General features: G+C 40.0%; 1 protein-coding gene across 1 annotated transcript in view; it reads right to left on the reverse strand.

The window, feature by feature from the left end:
- Window positions 1–27,969, reverse strand: part of KIF26B (kinesin family member 26B) — a 472,460-nt gene that overhangs the window by 88,743 nt on the left and 355,748 nt on the right. Inside the window, exon 6 of the mRNA XM_040351064.1 lies at window positions 254–460. Within this exon, the coding sequence (XP_040206998.1) occupies window positions 254–460 (207 nt within the window). The remainder of the gene's footprint in view (window positions 1–253; window positions 461–27,969) is intronic.

Raw genomic sequence — 27,969 nt, forward strand, 5'->3', positions numbered from 1 at the left:
TTTAAGGAAGTACAAAAGCACCAATTGTAAACTATGAAATAGAAATCTTTGCAATGCAAATTTATAAAAAGTTTCTATAACATTATAGCCACACTAGAGTGCACAGGTCGTAGAGTGTGCTGGACAGAAGTTAGACAAACAACCACAATTCACAACACCCACTGTCCATGTCTGTGAAGGATGCATTCACAATCAATATTGAAAACATTTTACTGAATATTGACATTCAAAGCATAATACACATGTTGCCTACCTGTGAAGCATCTTGAGGGAATACTGCATCAAAAGCGAACATTTTAGGTGGTATCTGAGTTCCTCTCTTTTGGAATGCATTCTGTGCTCCACATGACAATGGGTCATACAATGTAATCTGTTTCTTCCTTGGGTCAGCTTTTAGGAAAGAACTGGACTCTGTTGACTCTCCCACAAGAGTGGAGCAAATACGCACCATAACCTTTACCTGTGTAAAGATAAAAACAATTATGTTTTTGGATAGCAATCACTTTACATAATAATAACTGATTTGATGTGTTCCAGCTATATGCATAAAAATAAAAAAATTCAATTGATTACCTTTAAAAAAAATAACAAATGCAGAACATTTTATCAATACGATGCTTGTGTCAAAGTTTACCCAATACATAGTTTGCAAGTATACAAGACATAAGCCTGTTTTTATGTGTACAAGATATCCTTTATTACTGATACATTGACATATACAGCCAATGTAAAGAGCATCTAGGATGTGCATTTTGTTCTAGCTCATACTCTTCTACAGTGAAATTGCTTTTCTTTCAGGACCAACAGGTATAGGAAGCTTGTGTACAGTACCCCACTGGCCAGAAAGAGGACTGACGCATCCATTCAACCAACCAGGGACCTCAGCAACTTTACCAGCTTGCCAGCTGATCTGGGATATACTTAGCATAGAGAAGGGTATCTTTTTGGATTTTACTAAATATATAGTCAGTTTTTAAATGACCTAATAATTTATTGGTCTCTGATTTCCCAGGTTTGCAAACCCAATGTACATTAATGGTTCGCAACCCCTTTTTCTATGTATAAACACTTGGAGGCAGCCATATTTGCTTATTACATACTTACAAGTTCTGCTTCCCAATTGCTACACAATAGTTCTGATAATATGTACAGTACCTCCACACATGCCTTAAGATACGATACAGTCTGTTTCCCCCAGCAGGAGGCGAGAAGTATAAGACAATACACATTGGTTCTAACACGGCTATGTTCAATCTCCCACAGTCTTGAATTAAAAGCCTTTATGCTATAACAACATTGTCAACCCTTAAAGAACATCTCCCATGATGATGTTAAACAGTGGCTACCAAGCCAGGTCTCAACCCTTCCAGCTGTGATTCTGAATTAAACAAACTAACATTCCAGTCCTTTGACTTTTTTTTTAAATTCTTTCTGCCAGTGCATTATGATTATTATTATATAGGAGCCTCAGGCAAGTATTGAAGATTTTAAACTACTTAAGGAAACAATTATAACCACTTAAAGTGTCAATAGCAAGTACATAAATGCTTAAAGCTACAATAGGTCAAACTGAAAAAAAAAAAATCAAACAAGGAGGTATATTATACAGTATAGTTGTTTCATATTGTATATTCTAAATTATCCATATTTAATAATAATTAAGCTGATGAAAACAATTCTATCTGTCTTATCTTATAAGGAATATGACAGGTATAACTTTAGCAGTCAGTTAAGAAACAATTTTCACTATTATATGTAGCACCCTCTACATAGATTTTTTTTTGTGAGTATAGGCAAAATTTAGCAGGTTGGGGGAGATGACCTTGGGCCTGGGGCTTGCGTTCAGGATGGAGCCCTCTAGGAAGTCATGGATGCTCTGAACAGAAGGCACAGGAGGAGCAAGAGAGGACAACAGGAGCTAATACTGCTGAGCAAGTTTTCAGGAGGGAACCACTGGTTGCAGCCAGGAGGGCTGGTGAGTGACATGTGCAGTCAGAAAGACTGGGGAGGCATAGATGAGAGGACTGGAAGAATGCAGTCAGAAATGGGTGCAGTGCCAGTAGTGTGGACTGCAATGTCATGGACAGTAAAGTTGGGCATAGGGGCCCACGGTCCCTGCCTGCAAAGGGCAAGTTACTCCGGCCTGGCTGAGTCAGTGTCGGGCCTAATCACGTGCTAGCTGTTTCTGCAAGCAAGAGTTGTGCAGGAGAAGATTGGAGAAGTGTTGTGTACATATTTGTCACCAATAGATTGATATACAATCCATCTAATTGATGTATATACAATCCACCTAATTGATTGATATACAATCCACCTAATTGATTGATATACAATCTGCTAAGCATCTCATAATCCCCTTACCCCATCCAAGTTAAATTCCCTAAGAAAAATAACAAAAAACAAATTTGATAGGCTGCATACTTTGCTGATCTTCAATGTCTTTGCACTGCCTTATTATAGTAAACCTATCACAAACTTGAACAATTCAAAATGAAAATATGGGGAAAATATAAAAACAGATGGATCCTTCAGTGAAAATCAACAATTTTATTTTTCTTTAATGCATTATGTTAAAATTAGGTCAACAACATACACTTTGACTTTGTGAAAAGAAGAGCTGAGGGTCTGACCCATTCATTTTTTTTAACACCGCCCCTTTCTTTACATTCAACTGTCAGGTGGAAACCCTGGCTGGTAGCTGAATGTGCCTGGCTGGGATTAATCATTGTTTGTTAGGATGCTGGCGGGTACTGACTCCCTAACAACCTGGAGCCCTGAGCAGGATGCTGTCACATTTAGTAGTGGTAGCAATACAGCTGCTAAATGTTTCACTTCACACTTTTGCTGCAGGTTTGCTCGGCCAAACATCCATTTGTTCGGCCATTTACACAGGCCTCTCCATAGACTGTACACAATGCTGAAGAGACCCACATATTAGTTCCCTTTGTGGCAGAATGTTCCCAGCCTATAGCGTTAGGTTATTTTTCTCTATTGGTAAATGATCTTTAACTCTTATAATTATATATGTTCTTATGGTCAGTCACTCATGGGATAAAATGTTAGGGAAATCTTACATTCAACTGTCATAAGGAAACAAAATAGAAATTGACGTTTCACACATATTATGGGTATTATCTGTTACGTTTGTGTGAATATTGAGATGTTTCAGGGCAAGTAGCCAACACAAAGGCCCCAATTTAAAAGTGACTGAGCACCAGCAACTTAGACAGAGATAACCTGTGAGGCAAATACACTATATGGCCAAAAAAGTTAGGGTACCTGACCATTACACCTACTATATGGCAAAAGGTATGAAGACCCCCCCCCCCCCAATGATTGAATTCATTTTTTTCTAGTAAAGGGTATTGTTAATGCCTAAGTGTGCAAAGACAATTTTGTCTAGAACCTTGTAGCAACAGTTCACAAAAGACCCATTTCTGCACCTGAGTAAGCCCCTGTGCAGAAAGACAGGCAAATACCTCACCACATTTTCAGTATTCCAAAGATAAATGGCGGTGGATGAAAACTTAAAGATGTATAGGTTCCATAGGTTACAAATACACAAGGCATGGACAGCATAAACTACAGAAGATGATGTCTTAACATAATTTTACTAGAGGAAACTGCATGGCCAGGCATTCCAGTAGACAACTATACTGGCTTCCAGGCCTGAATACTGCTGCTGAGCGGGCTTTGTAGATTATACAAGTGCTGACTAGCAAGTCCAGAGGCGTGCAAGAGATAATAATTTGCTCCCCGTGATGATATATTCTTGGAAGCAGCTAAATGAATTTATCATAGAGTAATCATTCAATGCAAGCATGATGAAAACAAATACATTGGATTGCAGAGACTAAGTTATTATCAGGAAGCAGTGGATAGAAACAAACAGGTTTGTAGAACGGAGAAAGTGAAGAGCATTCACTGAAAACCATAAGATATAATCTCTTATTTGTATTAGGAATTGGATAGATGGCATCACTCAAAATCCCAGACTTATATGTGCAGAGATCTGGACATCTGCCATGGTTCAGTGCTTGCAATAAATCAGCATTGTAGGTAAACCTCAAGCTGTCTAAATAAAAAAGATGGTCGAAAGATGGTAGAACTACATACTTAAATCTGTGCCCTTGAACTCCATATTATTCTGACTAAATCTCATTTTTTTTTTAAACTGATCTCTTTTAGTATACGTCAGTGGTCTCCAAACTGTTACCCAGGGTCTAGATGTGGCCATTTGCTTGCCACTGATACAAGACACTTGTGACGAGATCCTTTGCTCGCCCGGTTCTGCTCTCCCGACACTCCTCTGCTTCTATTGGATCAGCTTGCAGATTGCAACGTCTGATGGTCCAGTCATCCAAGGTTCCGGGATCCGAATTACAGCTATGTGCCATTTGGACCCATTAAGAACACACACCAGGCAGGCTGTATGTATGTTCAAGCAGGACTCTTTATTTTCAAGTACACAGCACACTTTTATACAGAATTTGGAACATCCCACTCCCAACAACTGCTTTCCTATTGGTCAATTGTAAAGTATATGCAGTCCTCACTCAGGTCCTCCTTAATCATGCAAATGAGGACTTGAAATAGTCAACAGGGATTGGTCCAATAGCTTGGATAGAAAGACTATTATGTGTATTGAGACAGAAGCCCCAGGGGGTAATCAATGTACACAATAGCCCGGTCTATTTAGCAGAACTTAATTACTACCTCTGAGAGGTTACATTTCTTTAGATAATAACATCATGCTAATTCAATACTCCTGACAGGAGACTTCTGACCTTTAGAACAATACAAAGTCTTTTAGCGTAAACACATAAATCTTCAAACACACATTCTAAAAGTCATTTAGTGGAGGTAATTATCTCCTAGAGACGTCCCGTCTCTGACAACCGCTTGTAACCTGCAGAACACAATAAAAGGTATTTCACAAGCCGGTTCCACTTAGCATTTCAATAGCCTGAGCTAAGCATCGAAGGGTCATTGTCTATTGACCTAGTCAGGACAACTAAACCACTTGTAATGTGTCCAGTATCTCCTGCAATGAACTGTCAGTAATGTCCCATCTTCTGAAATACATGAATTAGGATTTCAAGTAGAAACATTCCAGCACTGCAAGGTCCATGACAACACTATTCCTCCAACTGACACCAGAAATGGGGCACTATTGTTGCCAATGATGGGGCACTATTCCTTACCCTGATACCAACAACAGGTCACAATTATTCTCACTGATTCCAAATGTGGGGCATTGTTTACTCTCAGGACATTTTCTGCTCACACTATCTACCAGAAAGTCTGAAGGACAGTAAACTGGCCCTTTGGAACGTTTAGAGACCCCTGGTCTATGTGAACAACATCAAAATCTTAATACAGGAATGTTCTTTACATGTTTCATGTAAATGATCAAACTACCCCACTCAGCTTTTCTTTTACAGGTCCACTAAGGGTGTCACTTTTTTAGGCATCAAGAAATTTAGTGGTCTATTTATAAAAAATAAAAGTGCATATTTAGATCTGCGTACCCACTCCTCAATGCAATTTTAACAAGTGGCTGTGTCTGTGCAACCGCTGTATCTGCATCCACTTCTATAGGCTACCTGTGCACAGCTCAGGGCACATGCAGGCACAATAAAAAACATGGCCTGCACTCAGAACAGGTGTCAACAACCGTCTGAATTTCCGTCACAAAATGTCCTTGATCTTTTGAGTTATAAAGCTGGCTAATAAACTGTATCAAGTTGGATTTTGCTATGTGGATTAGTTTTTTGCCTAGTTATTAAAATAAATTGCGAGAGACTTCTGACTGAGAAAAGTCACTTGGTCACTCTGCGTGTCACCCTGCATTTATGGCAATGGTCACTCTGCATTAATGGCAATGGTCACTCTGCATTTATGGCAATGGTCACTCTGCATTTATGCACTCCTGGTGCATGTCACACTTCTTTTTGTCTGGATGTTTAAGTTGAAGCATTTTATCATTAAATGAACAATGTGGTATAATGGGCACTCTAAATGATAATAGCAATATCCTTTGGTATAGTAAGCTCTTTACAAAGAAAACTGAGACATTCAAAATGATCTCACATCCCCCTAAAGCTGAACTTCAGGCCTATACAGTATAATAGACACAACAAGTCAGGTTGATTTTTTCGATTTTTAGTCAGACAGGTAGTTTTTTAATACATTTAGTGTAAGTATCTGACTAGGTCTTGGAATTCCTGTACTGAAAAGCTCACACTGTGAGTGGGAGAAAAAACACAGTGAAGTGTGTGCTCATGCGCTAACAAGAGGCATGCCTACAGGAGAACAGAGCAGAGTGACAGAGAAATAAGTTCATCAGTCGGCTGCTTCTCGTTTCATTGTCTATTTACAGGCCAGGGGGGGGGGGGGGGGAGACAAGACCTGTAAGTTACTTAACTTCAGCACAGAAAAATCAGGTGTCCTCCCCTGCAAGGCCGGGCAGACAGAAATACAAAGCATTTGGCAGGACAGCTCCCATATATGTATTTCAGCTGTATATTTAGTTATGTGCCTGGGGTTTAAAATGAAGGAACTCACCATCTGGATACCTTTAGGCCAATAACATTTGAAATGAAAGCAATAGTGGACTATGAACCCCCCTGCACACCTTCTCTCCCCCCCCCTTTATTCTCCACTGTTTGCCATATTCTGTTTTCAAAATTTGTTTTCCTTCTCTGCTTTTCAGCTTATGGCTCATAAAATTTTTTCATTTTATGTTTCTTTGAAATAAGGAACACATCCAATAACAATCTTATGTTATTTTGAAATGTTTCTGTTATAAGGCCGAGGAGCTCCCCTGCATTTATATACTTGAGCGATGTGCACTCCAATAACTACTGTAACACATCAAGGTATTTTCTTTTTCTGGATACCTATTGAAGTGTGTTACTCAATGTTCTATGTTTGCACTTGAATTAAATAAAAAGATTGAACACAAAAATAAAATGGCAAGCAACTTATACCTATCAAAAACATGCACATGCCAAATGTAATTCACTACAAGCACATAAAATAAATTTGCCCTGCAGTCCCTTGGAGTAAAAGAATGTTCATAATCATCTGGAGCATCTTAATGTAATTTTTATTAAAATCAGGTAACTTCCCGTTGCTGTCAGGCTTATGGGAGGTGTATAATGTGGCAGAGAAACAATGAACATTCGTGGAAAGGCTGCACATGGCAAAATCATAAAACAAGTAAAGGCGCAACAACTTGGAGCTCATATGTGTCCCAATAAAAAATATATATTAGCAATAAGATAAGTAAAAAGAAGTGATCTAAATGATCTGTCTGTAAATTGATACAGGGCAGATCCACAAAAGAATTACGCCGGCGTATCTATTGATACGCTGCGTAATTTTAAAGTTCCCGCGTCATATCTTTGTTTTGTATCTACAAAACAAGATACGACTGCATCTGGGATCGATCCGACAGGCGTACGTCTTAGTACGTCTTACTTTTTCCGCCGGCCGCTAGGTGGCGTTTCCGTCGAATTCCGCGTCGAGTATGCAAATTAGCTAGTTATGGCGATCCACGAACGTACGTCCGGCGCATTTTTTTACGTCGTTTGCGTTTGGCTTTTTCCGGCGTATAGTTACCCCTGCTATTATGAGGCGTAATCAATGTTAAGTATGGCCGTCGTTCCCGTGTCGAATTTTTTATTTTTTACGTTGTTTGCGAATAGGGATTTGTGTAGAATGACGTCACCGTCGTAAACATTGGCCTGGTTTAATTTCAAGCATGCGCACTGGGATACCCCCACGGACGGCGCATGCGGCGTTAAAAAAAAACGTTGTTTATGTCGGGTCACGACGTATTTACATAAAACTACAGCGCAAATTCTTTGAGGATTCCAAAAAAAAAAAGTAAGTTACGGCGGCGTAGTGTATCTTAGATACGCTACGCCCGACGCAAAAATGTGCCGATGTACGTGAATCTGCCCCACAGTCTTTAAAAAGTCTATGTAAGAATGATGAATGCAAGGGTTAAAAGTCCAAAGAATGCGAGCAGGGCTGCCATCAAATAGAAAACACAAGGAATGAGGCGCCTCTGGGTGCAGTTGTTAGTAAAAATTGGGCTTTAATTAACATAAAACTAATCAACTCACATTTGTAAGAAAGTGACAGGCATGGTATATGTGATATGTGATATAAATAATATAATACTGCGCTTTCCCTAAAAAATCTGAAGGTGGGCAGCCAACACAACAAAAGGATAATTGTGACAAAGAATATAAATAAAAGTGCAGCGCCAATGAGGAACTCACAAAGATATGAGTTCTAAATAGTTAAAAAATGTGAATAATTCAAAAATTACACCCTTAAGGTGATATAGGATTACACCGTAAATAGTATAAACAATAAAACACACTCCAATGTGATTCTATATGTGTCCATAGATGAACAACAAATATTGAAAATGATGAGATGATCCCTGTAGGGTCAGCATGGAAGATTTCCCCTCAAAGATGCAATTCTCACAAACACAACAAAGAGGATAAAATACCCTTACCGGATGTAGTGGACCCAAAGACACCATACGGCGATGGGTCCCATGTGCATGATAGGCCGATAGCCCAATCTGGTCGTTGTCACGGTCAAACTTCCTGCTTGAGCTAGGCGTTGATCTTCATGATAGGAGACTCTATGGGTCAGCTCCCAGATTGCTGACTCCAATCCAATTCCATTGATGAAATGGGGGAAGAGAGGTTCAGCTGTCACTAGACAGATGGGCTCCAAACATGGGAGAAAAGAAGGAAAAAAAAGTTGCCCTCCCCATTTTTTCCTTCTTTTCTCCCATGTTTGGAGCCCATCTGTCTAGTGACAGCTGAACCTCTCTTCCCCCATTTCATCATTGGATTGGAGTCAGCAATCTGGGAGCTGACCCATAGGGTCTCCTATCGCGAAGATCAACACCTAGCGCAAGCAGGAAGTTTGACCCTGACAACGACCAGATTGGCTAATCAGCCTATCATGCACATGTGACCCATCGCCGTAAGGTGTCTTTGGGTTCACTCCACCCGGTAAGGGTATTTTATCCTCTTCCTTGTGTTTGTGGTAATTGCATCTTTGAGGGGAAATCTTCCATGCTGACCCTACAGGGATCGTCTCATCATTTTCAATATTTGTTGTTCATCTATGGAGTGTGTTTTATTGTTTATACTATTTACGGTGTAATCCTATATCACCTTAAGGGTGTAATTTTTGAATTATTCACATTTTTTCACTATTTAGAACTCATATCTTGGTATATGTGATGTCACAGAGACGTTCCCGGATCTTCAGCCGTGTGAGTCTACAGATGACGACTGTGTCCTTTCCGACAGATGGAAACACTGTCTCAAAACGAGGCTTGGAACACAAGGAAACAGCAGGCTGCGTGGGAGGACGTCATCAGAGGTGGACGCGTTTCGTGAGCAGGCGCACTTGGCTGTATTGGCAAGTTGCGCTCCTTTGTCAACAGACCTTCAGCTTGCTTCATTAAGCTTTGACAATAAAACCTGAAAGCTAAGCACTAGTTTCAGTGTGAAACGTGTCAGGGTGGGGTTTTAATTTTGCTGTGACTTGTAGTGCTGTCCTTCTTTTAATAAAGGCTACAATTTGTTCAGAGTGCGGCTGTCCAGAGACAAAACCTGGAAGCTGATAGGTTTCTGTGCACAGCTGCACCAGATTTTGCATGCTCCAATGTTAGTAAACCCCCCCCCCCTTTATGTCTATCAGCTGTAAGACAAAAAGAAACAGTTAAAGTGGAGCTCCACCCCAAAAGGGGAAAATCCACTTGTTTGCCTCCTCCCCTCCCTCTGCTGACATATTTGGCACCTTTCAGTGGGGAGGGGGGGAGTAGGTACCTGGTTTTGACAGGTACCCGCTTCCACTTCTAAATGATCTCGCTGTGGTGAACTCGGCCGGAAGTTCGGCCCCCCTCCTCCTATCTCCGCTGGGCCATTCACAAAGCGCAGCATACTTTGGACATGCGCAGTAGGGAATTGGCTGTGAAGACGCAAGGCTTAACTGCTGGTTTCCCTTAACCGAGATGGTGGCGAAAGCACCCAAAAGCCGATGAAAAATTGGCTGGGGTGAAGACACCGCTGGGTACAGTATTTGTAGCAACTGACTTTTAATTTTTTTCTGAAGGAGCCTGGAGCTCCGCTTTAATAAGAAAAGTGTTATTGATGTTCATTAATGCAATGGTACTGAGCGATTCCGGATGCACTATATAAACTATTATTATGTGAAAATCCCTATTATTATGTAAATAAATCTTTCGTAGATTAACTCCATGAAAGACTCTGCTGCCAGAAACATTGCATATACATAAGCTCCGTGTATCAAGGTATCACTCAATGTATGATTCATATTGGGCTTGTAAAAATGTATTAACTGGTCACTTCCAAATATTTTTCTGGAATGTTTCGCTCCTTTTTTTTACTGTCACAAACATTTAGATGGCACATATTAAACCAGCTGTTTGCTGCTTGGAAATGACTGTATAGCTGCACATTTTAATATCTGGTTTTGCAGCACGTATTCATTCATGCGTGACTTAACCAATGCCAGGAATTTACAGCCCCAGAGCATCCGCTTCAAATGGTTTTTAAAGAGAACATTATAAAGATCAAACACAATTTAAGGGTTTAACATAGTTACATCGCTTTATGAAACATGACAGCAGCAACTCAACAATGTTCTAATTAGTCATGTCAAGAATATTTCATTCTACCTTAAAGGCATAGGTTCATTCACAAATCTCACTTAAACCCTTGACATAAACATTTTGCATATGAATAATCACTCTCCACAAGCATTCTGCAGGATGAACATAAGCTGTATGGTACTGGAAAAAACAACATCTAGATCACTACAGTCAATTCCATCTATCTTGATGGTCAGGCGGTTTGATTTACTAAGGCAAATTGTCTTTACTACTACTGTTTGGATAGTTGCAATTACAAGTGAGGTGAGGTGGATGAAAGAATCCTCCTCTCTGGGCTACTGTATATTGATATTGGGGAGTCCACTGCTATCAAAATACACTGATCAGTGCAGCAGTCAACTGGCTGCACTTGCTGATCAAATTCCAAAACACGTGTTCGACAGAAGTCAATCGTTAGAGTGACTTCTGTTCAGCAAAACAGCCATAGAAGGACCGAAATGTAGCTAGTCCCTGCTGAACGGGCCAAGTTTCAATCCATCTATGGCCAGCTTAAGTAATATAGAATAGAAAATACATGTTTTAGGATTATAAACGTTAGAATAACTATAATTCATTGAGTATATGGAAGTCAGTTTATATAGCTCATTTAAAAAATCTTATGTTACAGTACAATAGCTATGATGTGGCTTTTGGTAATTACTTTGATGTGGGACCAGGGCACAATTTACCTGACACAGACCCTTTGCCGGTAACTCCAGGAAGTGTGTCCCTTGCTCAGCCTTCAATGCTAACCTCACTTGTCCATTGCAAAGACCCGTCCATTCTTCCAAGAAATATATTTGCACCTCTTGTCTCAGAAGGCCCTAACTCCACTCAAAATGTTTAAATACACGGCCATTCCCTTATGAGTACCTAAACGCAACCTGCCTATTTAACTTCTTGGTACTACGCTATTCCTGCACATAGAGCCAACAAGCCAACTAAATACTACAAATGCCCTGTGTCACTCACTGTGGACTTTTCATTCCTTAACATACTCTATCTAATCTAACTTTCTCCCGAAGACCATAATTAAACTGAACTTGGCATACATTTAAAGCCCCAACTAACCTCAGCTTGGGATGCACCACCTAACAGCAACACCTAATCTCAGCTTGGGATGCTTTTCTAGAGCCTGGGCATCCCCCACCATTCCACTATCCAATAGAGTGTCTCAACAGCTGAGTGTGCCAAGCTCTGAGATCAGAATCTGCTAAATATGGCCTTTAATATGGCTTCTAGGCTGCGCAAAAGATTTTTTTTATTATTCAATAGAGGCTACCCAATGCATAATTCCTACTATTAGGTGCTACTGTCCATTAGGGAATAACATTTTATGAGAGATGTGCTTTAAGCTACCACTGTTTGTTTACAGGCATAGCTTTCAAAAACTTCTTTCTCCCTCCAATGATTAGCAGGCCCATTGGATGGGCCTATATCAATTGTGGGATACCTTAAAATTGCTAGAACCTATTCATTTACTTTCACCATATAATATTTGTATATATTTGTTAACTTTTTCATCGAAAAATTCCAATCATGTGTGGGCCCCATCGGACTTTTTTCCATCAGTGTTTGGAAATAGAACATGTTTTATTTTTTTCCGATGGAAAAAAAAACCATAGAAAATTCCTGTCGTCTGTGTGCAACTCCGACGGAGAACAAACTAACGCATGCTCAGAATCAAGTCGACGCATGCTCGGAAGCATTGAAATTCATTTTTCTTGGCTCGTCGTACTGTTTTACGTCACCGCGTTTTGGACGGTCGTAATTTGGTCTGACAGTGTGTATGCAAGACTTGAATGGAATTCCGACGAAAAGATTTTATGCCTTTGGAAAATCCGATCATGTGTACAAGGCATAAGATCCGATCCTGTGTACAGCCTGTCTAAGGTTACTGAATTTTAAAGTGGAACTTTACTCATAACAATTTGATAAAAAAATGATGTTCTTTTGCAAGGAACATACATTCCACATTAATAGTTATGCTACCAAAATGAGTGTGTGCTGTAAATTCCCTCCAGCATTGTTCCTGTTGCTGGAGGCCGCCATTTTGCTAAGACCCAGGCCTCTAGTGGCTCTGATTTTCGGCACAGTGCCAAAGAAGAGAAAGCAACTGAGCATGTGTAGAGCATGATGAGACAGATTACTACTGGATTTTAAACAGTATAGACACTTATTTTTAATGTTTTTACAATTAAAGCTATAAGCTGTTAAGCTATACCTGCAAAAGGGGCTAGCAGGACTTATTTTTCTATATAGTCACTATAAGATATAATGAAAGATAGAGCAAAAAAAAACAACAACAAAAAAACAACACAATATTGTCCTGTTGAGAATTGTGGTATTTTAAAGAGCTGCAACTCATACAAACAAGCCTCAATGCATCATCTGTATGGAAGAGGCCACAGAGATTCTACTACATGAAACTCTATCATTTTATTTTCACTGTAATTAAACCATACACACAGATTTATGTATCAATTGTCTGCCTAGTCACATAAAATTGGCCTGTTATGCATGGCCTCCTGTGTGTCATTATTCTTTGACTCCAAGGCTACATATTTGTCTAATCCTGAGTAATTAATGGGCTTTAGGTTGATACCACTCACAGATTTGCAAGACCAATCCAGCCTTAGTTAAAGCTTCAGCAGTAATCAGTCTGAGCCCAGGTTCAGCTGAACTTGCAAAACTTGCACGATTTCACTCCCGCTGGCAGTCCCGATTTTGGCCGCGATTACAGGGACATTCGTGCAGGTTTCTGCACAGATGTCAATGTAAATCGCATGCCGAAATCTCAAAAAGTAGAACAGAAACAGCAGATGCGGCATCGCACCGACTAGGACGATGCCATTGCCAGCAAATGCCGTTGTTTTAACATGCAATTTGACATGTCAAATCGCATGTCAAAATGAACCAGGGCTAAGAAAAGACTGGGTCCAGTCTCCATAATCCCAAAAACTAACAGACAGGAAAAAAAACATCAAATCCAGACATTTTACTTTGTATTGGGTATGTCAAATTGCCTCAAACCCCCTAAGAAATTTGCCAAAATTGCAGATCTCTGTGCATATCTATCCTGCATGTTGTTTATTGCCTGTAAAAAAACGTGTTTATCCAGTCTCTCTCCACAAAAATGGACAGGCCTCAACTCGCTAGTGATATGGGGGTTACATTTTTGTTCACCATACAACTCCAAAAATGCTACTTATATCTTGGCCAGTAACACAGGCTGCTTGATATTGTTTCTGAAATAGCCAGGGCTACCAGTAAAAGCAATTGGTCAAAGGGAGACTTTTCAACCAAAAAAGTTTGAGATACATCTTTGCAGATATAAGGTCACCTCTTGGGAGTGCAGCCTCTCGCCCTGAATTTCACTTATTGTACCTGCAGGACATCAGTGATTACTGGAAATGTGAGTACTGTGGGTATAAACAGTATCATTTATTAAAAGTCTAACGCCAGGCATGAATGCCTTACCAGGTTTAGAGCAGTAAACTTGCCTTAGCTATAAACCACCATCAAGTAGGTTCTCTTTATTGTGTTAAAACTGGTCTGCTTAGATGTCAGGGTTGGTACAGCTGCTGCTGTATTTCTGTTCCACTTGGATGTAAATACTGCAGATTTTATCTCGGCCCCCTTCTTCTCCTGGCCAATAACAAAATGAAAACTGGGGCTGTTTATTTTGTGAATAGAAAGGAGTATGTACTAATGTGGTCCTTATTACCCTCAGTGTTGCTAACTGGACACTGATTGTATATATTGTAATGTCTAGAACAGCCTCTTTCAACCAGGGTGCCTTCGGGTTTTCTTAGGGGTGCTTTGACAAAATGCCTTAAAATATTGTCCAAAAATGGTATACAAGCCAGCGGGTGGATCAAGCCTGCCTTTTAGTTACACAAAGTCACAGGTTTTCATTGCGCACCATTACAACCTTCTAGCCGCCAGCATCCTAAAAACCAATGATGTTATCGGTTGATAGGGAGGACATTGGGCACCTGCACAGCATCCTTGTTTGGACTTCCCCCGCCCCTCTCCGTCAGCACTGGGGTCACATTAGCTGAGTGAGGGAGAGAAACTGAGGTAGAAGAGAAGCGCTGGAGTACACTGTGCCAAAGTGTCTTTGCTTTGGAAGAATGCATTGCCTTTAATTGTGGGTGTCCTACATGTGTGGATGTTGCTGTTTTATGTAAAACTATTCGTTTAATTTTTGACATATTAGAATGAGGTGCCTCGAGATTGTGCATAACTTTAAAGGGTGCATTGACTAAAAAAAGTTTGAGAACAACAACCCTATACAGTATTTTATTTTTATTTGTTACTGGTACAGTAAAACCTTGGTTTGAGAGTAACTTGGGTTGAGAGCGTTTTGCAAGACAAGCAAAATGTTTTAATAAAATTTGCATTTATTTACAAGTGATGTCTTGATATAAGAGTAGCGTCATGTCACAACTGAGTATAAAAAAGAAGAGAGGAGCCTCTAAGTGTAGCAATATGGTTACATTTAATGAAGGTACAACATTTAGCAACTTATTGCTAAACTTAGAGGTGCCTCTCTTCTCTTTTATACCCTGTAAAAAATGCTTTGATATACAAGTGGTTTGGATTACAAGCATGTTTCTGGAACAAATTATGCTCGCAAACCAAGGTTTTACTGTATTTATATAGTGTCAACCATTTACACAGCACTTTACATATATACGATATATTCACATTGGTCGCTCCCTTCAGGAATCTATCTCACATGTATACATACTAAGGCCAATGTACACAATAGCCAATTAAACTATAAGCATGTTTTTGGAATCTGGGAAAAAAACGGAAAAAAGCAATTCCAACACAGGGAGAACATGCAAACTACATGCAGGTAATGCTGAGTTTGGAATTTAAACAGACTGGAAGGAGTGCTAACCACTGCTCCTAACTAAAAAGTAACAGTGACAGCTGGTAGTGAGCACTTACAATTATTAATTGACTGTAACACAGAATAACAGTGAGCAGGACACATGCTGGGCTAGCTACCTGCTATCTGTTCAGACCTTCAATCACAGCCCTTGGCAGAGGAAAGTCTTCTAGCATCACTGTCTCCAAGATGTCTTGTGACTGAATGCCGTAAGCCACAAAGGAAACTGATGCTGGAAGATGTGAAAGTCATGTATTTTAACAGCACCCACCATTCACTATGCCTAACAACTGCTGCACAGTGCACTTCCTTAAGCCCATAGCAATCTATAGTGAAAGAATTAGTTGGTTGGGTCTGCCCTCCAGGCCAAAGGTTTCCATTACTTCCCTGGCAGTACTTACGGGGCAGATATTTTTATATAGTCACTATACAGTATCATACTTTTAAAATAGCTATTGCATGTCTGTAAATTAGTTTTTTTTTTTTATATATAATTTTTATTAAAGTTTTCCAAAACAAGGTAAGTTTTTCTTTTTAAAGCTACAAGCTTCACACAGATCAGTTATGCAGAGCCTGAGTTTGTATCCAGTCTAATCTGAAGCAAAGTCCTGTTTTGATGTTTAGAGCTCACAATATGTTCTTACTAAGAGTAACTAAGTTGTTAATTCCTGCCTTTCCTTCTAAAAAAAAAAAAAAAACATGAAGAAAAGGGTGACAAATGAATGATTGTCTTGTGCAATACAATAATAGTTGTGGTAGATAGCTCACTTCAGATTACATTTTCAATTCTGAAGGGAATTATTGGAATGCTCCAGTAAGTCATATTTCCAAAGCGAGAAATGTGGAAACCTACTGTGAAGACTAAATAAGTTCTCTCGTGATAGAAGTAATCAAAGTTTTCTCAAGAAAAATGATTTACTGATGACAGTACAGATAGACAGGTCTGATGATATTCCTCAAGGTTTCTGATCACCTGCTGTCATTAATTTTTGAGTGCTTCATATCTCAAGGTGGTATAAGAAGTTGCCAATCTTCTTGGAATCAAGAAATATGTGGACACTCGCTTCTTAAAGTGGAAGTCCAGTCATATCCTAACTATATTTAAACCTGCTCCCACCCCCATTTCTAAGCCTTATCTAACTACCCTGTATAAAAAAGATGGCTATACAAGTCAACCTCAATGCAATTATGTGGCAGATGAGGTTTAATGTTGATAAATGTAAAGTTCTTCACTTGGGGGCTAAGAATATTCATGCATCATACATACTAGGGGGAGTACAACTGGGGGAATTCGTAGTGGAGAAGGATCTGGGGGTTTTGGTAGATCATAAGCTCAATAATAACATGCAATGCCAAGCTGCGGTTTCCAAAGCGAGCAAAGTCCTTTCTTGTATTAAGAGAGGTATGGACTCCAGAGAGAGAGATATCATTTTGATCCTGTTCAAATCATTAGTAAGACCTCATCTGGAATATGCAGTTCAGTTTTGGGCACCAGCTTCAAAAAAGATATCGGGGAACTGGAGAAAGTGCAGAGAAGGGTAACCAAACTCATACGAGGCATGGAGGAACTCAGCTATGAGGAAAGATTAGAGGAACTGAATTTATTAACTCTTGAGAAGAGGAGAATAAGGGGGGGATATGATCAACATGTACAAATATATAACAAATTGGATCATGCTCTGCTGGGGTTTTTTGCCTTCCTCTGGATCAACTGTGGGTATAGAATTGGGTATATTTTGTATTTTATTTATTTATTATTTTATGGTTGAACTGGATGGACTTGTGTCTTTTTTCAACCTGACTAACTATGTAACTATGTAACTTACCTATGCTTAGGGTGCTCCATTTCGGTCACATGATCGGCTCCCAGTTCCAGCTTCGATATAGCTGACAATGGATGCCCCATAGTAAGTCTATTGGTGATGTCACCACATAGGCTTCACAGCAGTTGTCAATGATTTGTCCTCTTCACCGAAGTTGGAGAGATCATGTGACCATACCGATGCTCCCTCACAATAGGTAACTATAGACATCGTTCCTTTACAGGGTAGTTAGAATAGGCTTAGAATGTGGGTGGGAGCAGGTTTAAGAATAGTTAGCATTTGACTGGACTTCTACTTTAAAGTTGCAACGACATTGACAAATGATAGACATTTAGCAATTTTGAAAAAAAAAGTGAACTTTTAGACAAAAGACCGGATCAATGCCACATAACAATGTTTTGTAAATTGCCAATAATTGGGGCATGTGTTGTTCAGAAGGAAACCAGGAACTCTTATATTTTTACCTGTTTGAATAACAAAATATTGGGTTAAAAGGAGCAGATGATAATATCCGAAAACCATATAGAAAATGTAATCCTCACATTGGGGATTCTGACCCTTGCTAAACACCTCATAAACAGAAGGGGTAAAGTAGTAAACTAAGTAGTAAACTGAGCCAAATATCTCAGCTTACACCTGCATGGTCAAAAGAATTGATGTCCAGCTCAGGAACATTTTGGCCAACAAATTCAGCCAAGGCCACTTCTGCATTATTTTGTTCTCCCTATAATTTGGAGAGCTGTGGGAACACTGCTCCATAAATGGCAAGTAAACACCCTGTTGCATCTGACACCTATGAAAACCTAACAAGTATGTGCAGAGGCAGAACTTAATGGCAGTGGCCTGTACCAGGCAGTAGAAGAGGAAAGCAAAAACCCAATATAAATTAGTTTAATGTATTGCTTGTCAAACTTTAGGTCAATATGGATTAAGTTATAACATCTTATTTCTTATCCTCAGGGGATGTTATCTAGAGTCTGCTGCACAGAATTTACATTTGCAAACTGCACTTTCCACTCAACCCTGCTGAACAGAAAAGTAGATTCTATGTTCAGAGCACAGCATGTGAAAAGTTACCACTATCAATGAAGCCAGAAAGCCAGATCTAATATGTTACAATGACTAATGTAAAAATAGCTACAGCTGCAGACACAAGAAGGCTTTTCAATACATAAAGCGAAAATATAAAAAGAAAAAAAGGGAGGGGAAAAGTAGGCAAGTTGAAGTCATGTCCTAAGATGCATTTATATAAAAAAAAAACATATAACCCAAACACATAAAATAATGACACATTTTCCAGGCTATGGTAATACATCAATGTTTTTTAAGGCTCCGTAGACGTAAAAGAAAATGATAGCATGGCCTACTGAGACACAAACATTTGGCAGTAAATAGCTAAATAATACAACATAATACCATTCAAAATGTTGGGATATTATTTAAAGATCTATATAGAATTGAAAATCTCTAAAGTTGTAATTACTATTGATCCTGCAACACAATTTTAAAATTTAAAAGTTAACTTAAAGTTCTGCCCCCCCCCCCCAAAAAAAAAAATAATATTTAAATAAAAGTCAGCAGCTACAAATACTGTAGCTGCTGACTTTTACTATTAGGGCACTTATTCGGCCAGGCATCCAGCAGTGTCCTCACCCAAACCGATTCTTGAATTGGCTCTCGGGGGCTAGCACTGCCATCTTGGCTAAGGGAACCTGGCAGTGAAGCCTACTGCGCATGCGCAAATCACTGTGCGCTTAGTGAATGGGCCGACTGTGGGGGTCCTCTCCTTTGTTTGCCTTGGCTACTATGCAAAGGTGTTGATATACTAAAGGCAAATAGATTGTGCACTTTGCAAAGTGCAGTTGCAATCTGCAAGATCAGTTGCTCCAGAGCTTAGTAAATGAGGTAAAGGTTCACTTTGCAAAGAATACCCAATCATGTGCAAGGGGAAAAATGCATTTTTGCGTGCACATGATTGGATAATGGAAGTTAGCATTGCTTCTGCTCATTTACTAAGCTCTGGCGCAACTGCCCTTGCAGAGTGCAACTGCACTTTGCCAACTGCACAGTCTATTTGCCTTTAGTAAATCAACCCTTGCATCTCATATTTCTACCATGTTCTGTGTAGATCCTGTTCCTGCCTCTTATTTGTGTGTCCAGCCCTTAGTTACAGCTTTCCTTTGGCATTCCCTTTTTCTGTCTCTGGTCTATCCTAAGTTGTACTTGTGTCCTTTTGGGTTGCCCTGTTGCTCTTGGTTATGTCCTTCCACACACCATCCCCAGAAGCTCTGGTAAGGACCGAGTCTGGTCTCCTATTTCACTTCTATTTTATCTCTGTAACTGTATCTACAGGTTTACGACTTTCCAAATCTAGTAGGGGTCTTGCGGATCATCAGACACTTTGCTTGCATTTCAGCTTTTAATCATGCTGTACAACAAATTTTCAAATTGCTAAATGTGCATAGCACACAAAGTATAGCACTCGACTATAACTCTTAAGTCTCCTAATTAAAAGCATGCAGAACTGCAGTAAAACAGAAATGGAATAAATATGGCACAGGAAAATGATATTTTACCGTTGTTTTTTTAGTTGGGAAATGAGTAGTATCCAAGGTATAAGACTGAAGCCAAACTGCATGGACAAAGATCTCATTGAAGGATATGTAACTCAGAATATTTCTGGGCTTCTGTTTAAAAGCCTTCCATATACATATCCTATACCAATCAACAACCTTCAATCAATACTGCCAGACATTTGCAAAGTATATGCCCCATAAAATTTCATTTTTACAAACCCTATTTGATAAAACTTAAGCCTATATAGACCACAGAGAGAGGGATATCACTTTCCTAGACTGTCTGTCTATCTAATAAGTAAAGTTCATACAAACAACCTTTCACTTTGAGCCAACATTCTTATGAAAGAGGCAGTTATGTTACTGTGACCATTTCATTTGACATAAATAATGACTGGAGTGAGCGGTTCTCTTCTGGTTACAGAGCAGAGGTTCAAGTTAGGAAAACCTTTCTGCTTTCCTTCAGAGGCCATGTATTAGACAAGCCAATGCTATGTAAAATACCACTGCATTTATTGCAAATACAACAATGAAGGTTTCAAAAACATTTTTAAAATTCCTTTTGTAATCTTAAGATATTTGTGCAGTCAATTTCTGAGTTCTACTATAAATTTGGTAATGAGCTCTTCCATCTTTAGAAAGAAAAAACAATTCTTCATACACTCATCGTATGTTATGTATGTATGCTGCCATCCACTATCTTTGTCCAAAAGTGTACAAGATTTGAATCCCTCGATGAATACACATTTGTTCAACACAGTAAATATATCTAAAATTGATCATAAATACTTAAACAGTGGGGTTATACTGATGAAATCCATGAAACAAGCATGTCAATATGAGTCGCAGAAAAACATTTTTGCAAAATTATAAGTTGCATTTTAGCATCATTCTTAGGCAAGTACATGGTGGTTTTTAGAAATTTTGTATAATAAAGTATATTTTTCTTTTTGATACTTATACATGTGTGGTTAATCTTAAAGGGGTTGTAACCCACGCCGTTTTTCACTTTAATGCATTCTATGCATTAAGGTGAAAAACCTCCTGTGCTGCAGCAGCGCCCCCAAGTCCCACTTATACTTACCTGAGCCCCGTAATTCCCACGACAGGAATGAGCTCACCAATCAAATCCAATGATGTGGGTGCCAGGGGGCAGGGCTGAGTCCTGCTGTCTGTGTCTACGGACGCAGCAGCAGGATATGGGAGCGTGCCCGCACGGGTGTCCCATCGGAGAGTGCTTCTATGGTGGGACACTCGAGAAGAGGAGGAGCCAGAAGCACAGCAGAGGGACCCAAGAAAACAGGTTCGGGGCCACTCTGTGCAAAACCAACTGCACAGCAGAGGTAAGTATACTATGTTTATATATGTTTTTTTAACCGAACCTTTACAACCACTTTAAGCTGCATTAAAAGTTCCAAGGGAATAAATTGTTTTCTGTGGTGATGTTAATAGGGTTTGTGACCTTAGCAAAACATTCACTGCCAGCCCCTCTCTTGTATGTAGCCATAACATACTGTGTAATTTTTTTTTTAATCAATGCTTCTAAATACCTTTTATCAGAGATTTTCAGGCCGGTCATGTGACTCCTGGCCACGCTATTCCTCCGATCCAGGGCTACAGTGGGAGGAGCCGAGATCTCCCTCTGACGTCAGGCAGGGAGGTCACGTGACCATCGTGCAGGTAGCACAGCCCCTCTCACTGTAGCCCTGGATCGGAGGAGGAGAGCGGCCGGGGGTCACGTGACCAGCATGAAGATATGTGAAAAGGGTATTTAGAGGCTTTGTTTTAGAAAAACACTTTCACTGCTTGTTATGGCTACATACAAGAGAGGAGTTGGCAGTGAATGTTTTAAATGTTTCTATTAATAGTGGCAGGGGGAGGGGAGACAGACGCACGGAGCTGACATGCATGGTGTCAGGGCTCAGCAGCAATGATAAACCATGGTCATCTTACAGAGGGGAGGGCAGAACCAGGCAGGGTTACAAACACTAAGCAGGGATGAGCTGCCAATACTCTGTTTCCTCAGGGTGATTCTGGAATACCACTTTAACACACATCAGGCTCCATTCACAAATTAAGAAGAATACAATAAGGATTCTTATTTTCAGCCAATGAGATTGGAAAATGACAGTAACATAAATGAAGATCTTTATCCTTGTGTTAAAGCTTTGTGAATTGAGCCTATGGTGTAAATGTTGCTCTGTTCAATTATGCAGTTAGATGAAGCTACATATTGCTAAACTGTAGATATATTTTATTATCTGATAAATCCAATGATTTGCATTTTATAATTATTATCTACACAAGATATATACACTAGACATTTGTTTCCAAATCTCATTAATTTATAATAATTATGTAACAAATTTGCATAGTGGCATATTAGAAAAGCTTATTAAAGGTGCTGCTATAGATAAGTCAAAACTGATTTCTTGCCAGAAATATGTTTCATTGTTCTTAACAAAGGCACCTAATAAATTTGTATTTACAATTATTTATGCTTTATGCACAAGGGAAAATAAAGATGCTAAATGCCAAGCAGCATGCAAATTTAATGGGCTATAAAAAGCTTTGTTCCTAAGTTTAAGGCGGCAAGGTTCAGCTTGTGAAATATAATTATTTGCACCCCACAATAAACCTGATTGACAGACTATATCATTATGCTGATGATATATTGCCTTGGGAATGGGAATATACATTAAAATATATGAATCCATGAATTAAAACTAAGTAAAGCATGCACATTATCAGTACCTAAAACATAAAAAAGTGCCACAATATATACTCTTCTTTATATACTCTGCATTATTGCAATATTTTTTTCATGTTCCTACTAATATATATATTTCCTGGCCCTACCTCACATCAGCACACAATGGTTCAACGCCTCCTCTGGAGCCCACAGGACCACCTCTTCCTAGCTAAATAAAAGACAGCCCCCCACTGAAGTGTTACTTTTTTTAGTCAAGGTCCAGGCCACTTGTTGATTGCAGTTGGTAAGTACTTTGGTTGCTGCAAGTATATCCCCCTACCGCACCGCCCCTCCATGTTCAGCCTCTCATGGAGTTGGAAGATCCTGAATGTTGGATCGTAAACCCTCCTGAAGCTGGGTACCATTTGTGCTAGGCCACGGGCAATGTTGCTTAAATAGTACGAATATTCTACAGGTGTGCTATTAGTAAGCTCTGCAATTGGCCTCTCCCTTGGGGTTTTTCCTGTCTTGTATAGGCAGTATGCCACACGGCACTCCTGGCTTTGTTCTCAGTTTGAGAGCGATGGTGGATGATGTCACAGAGGGCAGGGAGACGGGGCAGCGTGGGGTAGTGACCACCAGTCATAAAGCAGCAGCATTAACAGAGGAACTGGTTTCTCTCTTTTTCTCTGCAGTTCTGCCAGTTTTCTCTTGTGAGGTAAAGACTTGTTGATGTTTGCTCCCCTTCTGTGCTCCCGGGGGTTAGACAGTCTGACAGTTTTTTGTCTCAGATTGTCTGTCTCCTGTCTGCCACTGGAAGGGCTGCCTGGGCTCACCTGCTGCTGCTTCTGAAGTAAGTGAATGAAAGCAGATGGGTCTTAAAGGGACAGTGTACCTGTTTTTTCTTGGTGAGAGGATTATGATTTTTTTTTCATATTTTTTTGCAGATATGAGCTCACCACACATTTCAGTGGCACAACAGACAAGCAAAAGGTACGTGGGGGCAACGTGGGACATATTTTTAATAGAATGCTCAAGAAATGCTCAAGGAATGCAAAGTATGGTGTTTTGCATTATTTTAAAAAGCAGAAGCCCTAAACACAAACACTCTAGAAAACATAAGACCCGCCACTGGTCATCTCCTGGCCAGGACAATCTGCATTCCTTGGATTCCCACACAGGGCCGCTTTCATGCTCCTAAAGAAGCTCACGTAGCAATGGCTCACATGCACTTAAATCAGCACAATAGGAAATGCCTTGCCTTGCCCAGCCCAGGATGCATGTTGGACCTGCATGCAATCTGCAATGCCAGGAAATTAATTGCCATGGATTGCCTTAAATGACAATAGATAAGGAACCGGAGGCACAAATCTTAAAGCCTAGAGGCTGTAGCAAAATGTATGTGGCAAATATCCAAGCAACAGGCAAGACACAGGCCCAACCATCGCAAAAAGCATGCAGATACTTCCAAATAATGACTAGCAAAAGCGAAAACTGTGATGCTTAAAGCGTTAAGAAATGGCCTTTAACCACTTAAGACCCGGACTAATATGCAGGTAAAGGACCAGGCCCCTTTTTGCGATTTGGCACTGCGTCGCTTTAATTGACAATTGCACGGTCATGCGACGTGGCTCCCAAACAAAATTGGTGTCCTTTTTTTCCCACAAATAGGGCTTTCTTTTGGTGGTATTTGATCACTTCTGCGGCTTTTATTTTTTGCACTATAAACAAAAATAGAGCGACAATTTTGAAAAAAATTCTATATTTTTTACTTTTTTGCTATAATAAATATCCCCCAAAAATATATAAAAAAACATTTTTCCCCTCAGTTTAGACCGATACTTATTCTTCTACCTATTTTTGGTTAAAAAATCGCAATAAGCATTTATCGATTGGTTTGCGCAAAATGTATAGCGTTTACAAAATAGGGGATAGTTTTATTGCATTTTTATTAATCATTTTTTGTCACTCTATTTTTGTTTATAGCGCAAAAAAATACCACCAAAAGAAAGCTCTATTTGTGGGAAAAAAAGGACGCCAATTTTCTTTGGGAGCCACATCGCACGCCCGCGCAATTGTCAGTTTTGCCGAATCGCAAAAATTGACCAGGTCCTTTACCTGCATAATGGTCCGGGTCTTAAGTGGTTAAATAAGGGTTTTTGACTATAATTTCCTATGTTGCATGATAAGGACTCTCTAATACCGGATGCTGAAAGAGTTTAACATAGAACTATGGTAAAGCTATCACATATGTGATGCAAGCACCCATCCAAGTAATAATGGGCTCTCAGTTTTTAAATGAGCTTCCTCGGACACTTTCTAAATACCGTACCTGTTGACCTGCTAGTAGGGAAATAATGGAAACGCCCTGCTAAGTCTCTCTCACTTTCCAACACCGTCCAACAAGGTGAAGGAGAAATTCAGCTTCCAGCTGTATTTGCCATTAAAACAAGGTAAATTACATTTTTTAAAGATATTTAATATGACAGTTTGGATTTAAAATGCCTATTTATCACTTTTAGAGAAAAATAACTATAGAGTTTAGATGAACTTTAAAAGGCTAAATTCATATTAGAACAGACACCTGCTGGAGCGCTTTACCTCTCCGGCAGCTGACTGTTCCCGATTGCAATAGAGGGGAAGTGTGAAGTGCAATTCAGCTGCATTCTATGGCAGCTCCGGGATGCATTACAGTGTAAATAGGACACACAGAAAACAACTTTTGTGTGTACTTGGGGTGACAAGCATTTTACAATGTAGTAAAACACCTGTCACCGCAATATTATTATTATTGTACCGGATTTATATAGCGACAACAGTTTGCACAGCGCTTTATAATGTGGGGGCAGACAGTACAGTTACAATACAATTCAATATAGGAGGAATCAGGGGGGGCTGTTCATTAGAGCTTACAATCTAAAAGTGTGAATTCACCCTAATGAGCGGAATAGCCAAATACACACTCTCAAGCAAACTATTTGCCTGCTCATTTGCTTTGCTGCGAGCTGTGACATTCTAATACTCACGGGGCCGGATTCAGAAAGAGATACGCCGGCGTATCTCCTGATACGCCGTCGTATCTCTGAGTTCCGACGGTCGTATCTATGCGCCTGATTCATAGAATGAGGTTACGCATAGATATCCCTAAGATCCGACAGGTGTAAGTGTCTTACACCGTCGGATCTTAGGCTGCAATTCCTGGCTGGCCGCTAGGTGGCGCTTCCATATTTTTACGTGACGAATATGCAAATGAGCATTTACGCCGATTCAGAAACGAACGACTGCCCGGCACTTTTTTTTTTACGTCGTTTGCGTTCGGCTTTTTCCGGCGTATAGTTACCCCTGCTATATGAGGGGTAGCTAATGTTAAGTATAGCCATCGTTCCCGCGCTGAGTTTTGAAAATTTACGTTGTTTGCGTAAGTCGTTCGCGAATACGGATGGACGTAATTTACGTTCACGGCGAAAGCAATGATGTCCTTGCGACGTCATTTAGAGCAATGCACACTGGGAGATTTTACGGACGGCGCATGCGCCGTTCAAGTAAAACGTAAAAAACGCGGGGTCAAGGGAAATTTAAATAAAACACGCCCCCTACATCCTCATTTGAATTACGCGGCCTTACGCCGCAACACATACGCTACGCCGCTCTAACTAAGGGCACAAGTTCTTTGTGAATAAAGAACTTGCGCCCAAAGTTAGAGCGGCGTAATGTATCGGAGATACGTTACGCGGGCCAGACAGATACGCCAATGTATCTGAATCCGGCCCACTGACTGCAGCATGTGTTGACATTGGTGTTGCAGCTCTGATTTTCCGCAGTTCTTCTCTAAGTGAGTCTTAGTGCAAATGGCATTAAAAATTGAGTAGTATGCCAAAATGTACAAGTATTAGATTACCCTTCATTGCCAGATTTAGTTGCATTCATATTTAAAATGATGCTAATGGTAAATACATTAAATAAAACAGCTTCATTTACAAATAGCAAACATCTAAAATACCCCAAATCCCCACTGCAAAAATGGGTGCAAAACAATTATACAGAAAAATATATATTTTTCTTCTTGTTTTACACAGGCAAACATGATTTTTCCAGCAACCTTTAACAAACAGCGCCTGATCAATAATGCAGACTTCACCACTGGAGAATAAAAAGGCCTGTCTTACATGTTATGTCTGGGGAAAATGTCAAAACCATTTATCAAGAGCCTAGATGGATATCCTGCAGCTATCTTTTGCTGAAAATATAAAACTTCATTCTGTCCTGCCCAGGGACCGGACAACTCCAACTGAGAAAATCTCCCATCATTGTTCATTTACCCTCCAGCACCAAGTTACACAATCTCAGAGTAAGTAATGCCAGACGATAAATGCCTATTACTTTACCAACCATTTCTTTGCCTTTGCTCATTTTTCAGTCAAAGTGACTAAAAGGCTGGTTATTATACGGTATATTTTCTTGATCACTTAATGGGGGTCTCAGATTTACTGGGGTTGATTTACTAAAGGCAAACATTGGCTGTTCAATTTGCTAAGGTTTTTTTTAATTTGTAAGGAAATTTTCCCTTAGGCTAGGTTCACACAATTGCTTCTCAGGAACACGCGCACAATCGTGTGTGTTCCTGAAATGTATAGCAAAGGCGCAAGGGTGCAATTCTTAAAGCGGTTGTATATCTGCACAAAAAAACAAAACAAAAAAAACTGTAAGGCAAAGGCATAATGAGCTAGTATGCACCGCATTATGAAATACTTGCCTTTGATCGAGGTGTCGGCATCGCAATCAGATCCTGGTCACCGCATAGGGAGCTGACATTTTCCCCTCGGTGTGTCTTTCGGGGTCACTGCTCCGGCTCTGTGAGTAGCCGGAGCCCCAATGACGTCACTCTTGCGCATGCTCGCGGGAGACTTCTTTCCAGCAAGGTCCGGCAGCATCCACCGGACCTCTGATGTCAGCGGCTGCATGCAGGGTGAATATCTCCTAAACCGGACAGGTTTTGGAGATATAAATTTTTCCTACAGGTAAGCCTTATTATAGGCTGAAAAAAATTTAAAAAAATATTTCCCCCCTGTGTTGTATCCAGGGTCATGCCACCAATGAGGGCAATCAAGGTGGCGGCTTCAGGCAGCACTTATGGAGACATGGTGGAGGGTGGCACTGAAGATGGAGCGTCCATACCACAGAAGGTTTTGTGTGGGGGAAAAAAAAACTTTGGAGGACATCTGCCCTTGGCACATCCCTGGTTGTATTTTTCCTCC

The sequence above is a fragment of the Rana temporaria genome, chromosome 4 (assembly GCF_905171775.1).
Source record: "Rana temporaria chromosome 4, aRanTem1.1, whole genome shotgun sequence".
Lineage (NCBI taxonomy): Eukaryota > Metazoa > Chordata > Amphibia > Anura > Ranidae > Rana > Rana temporaria.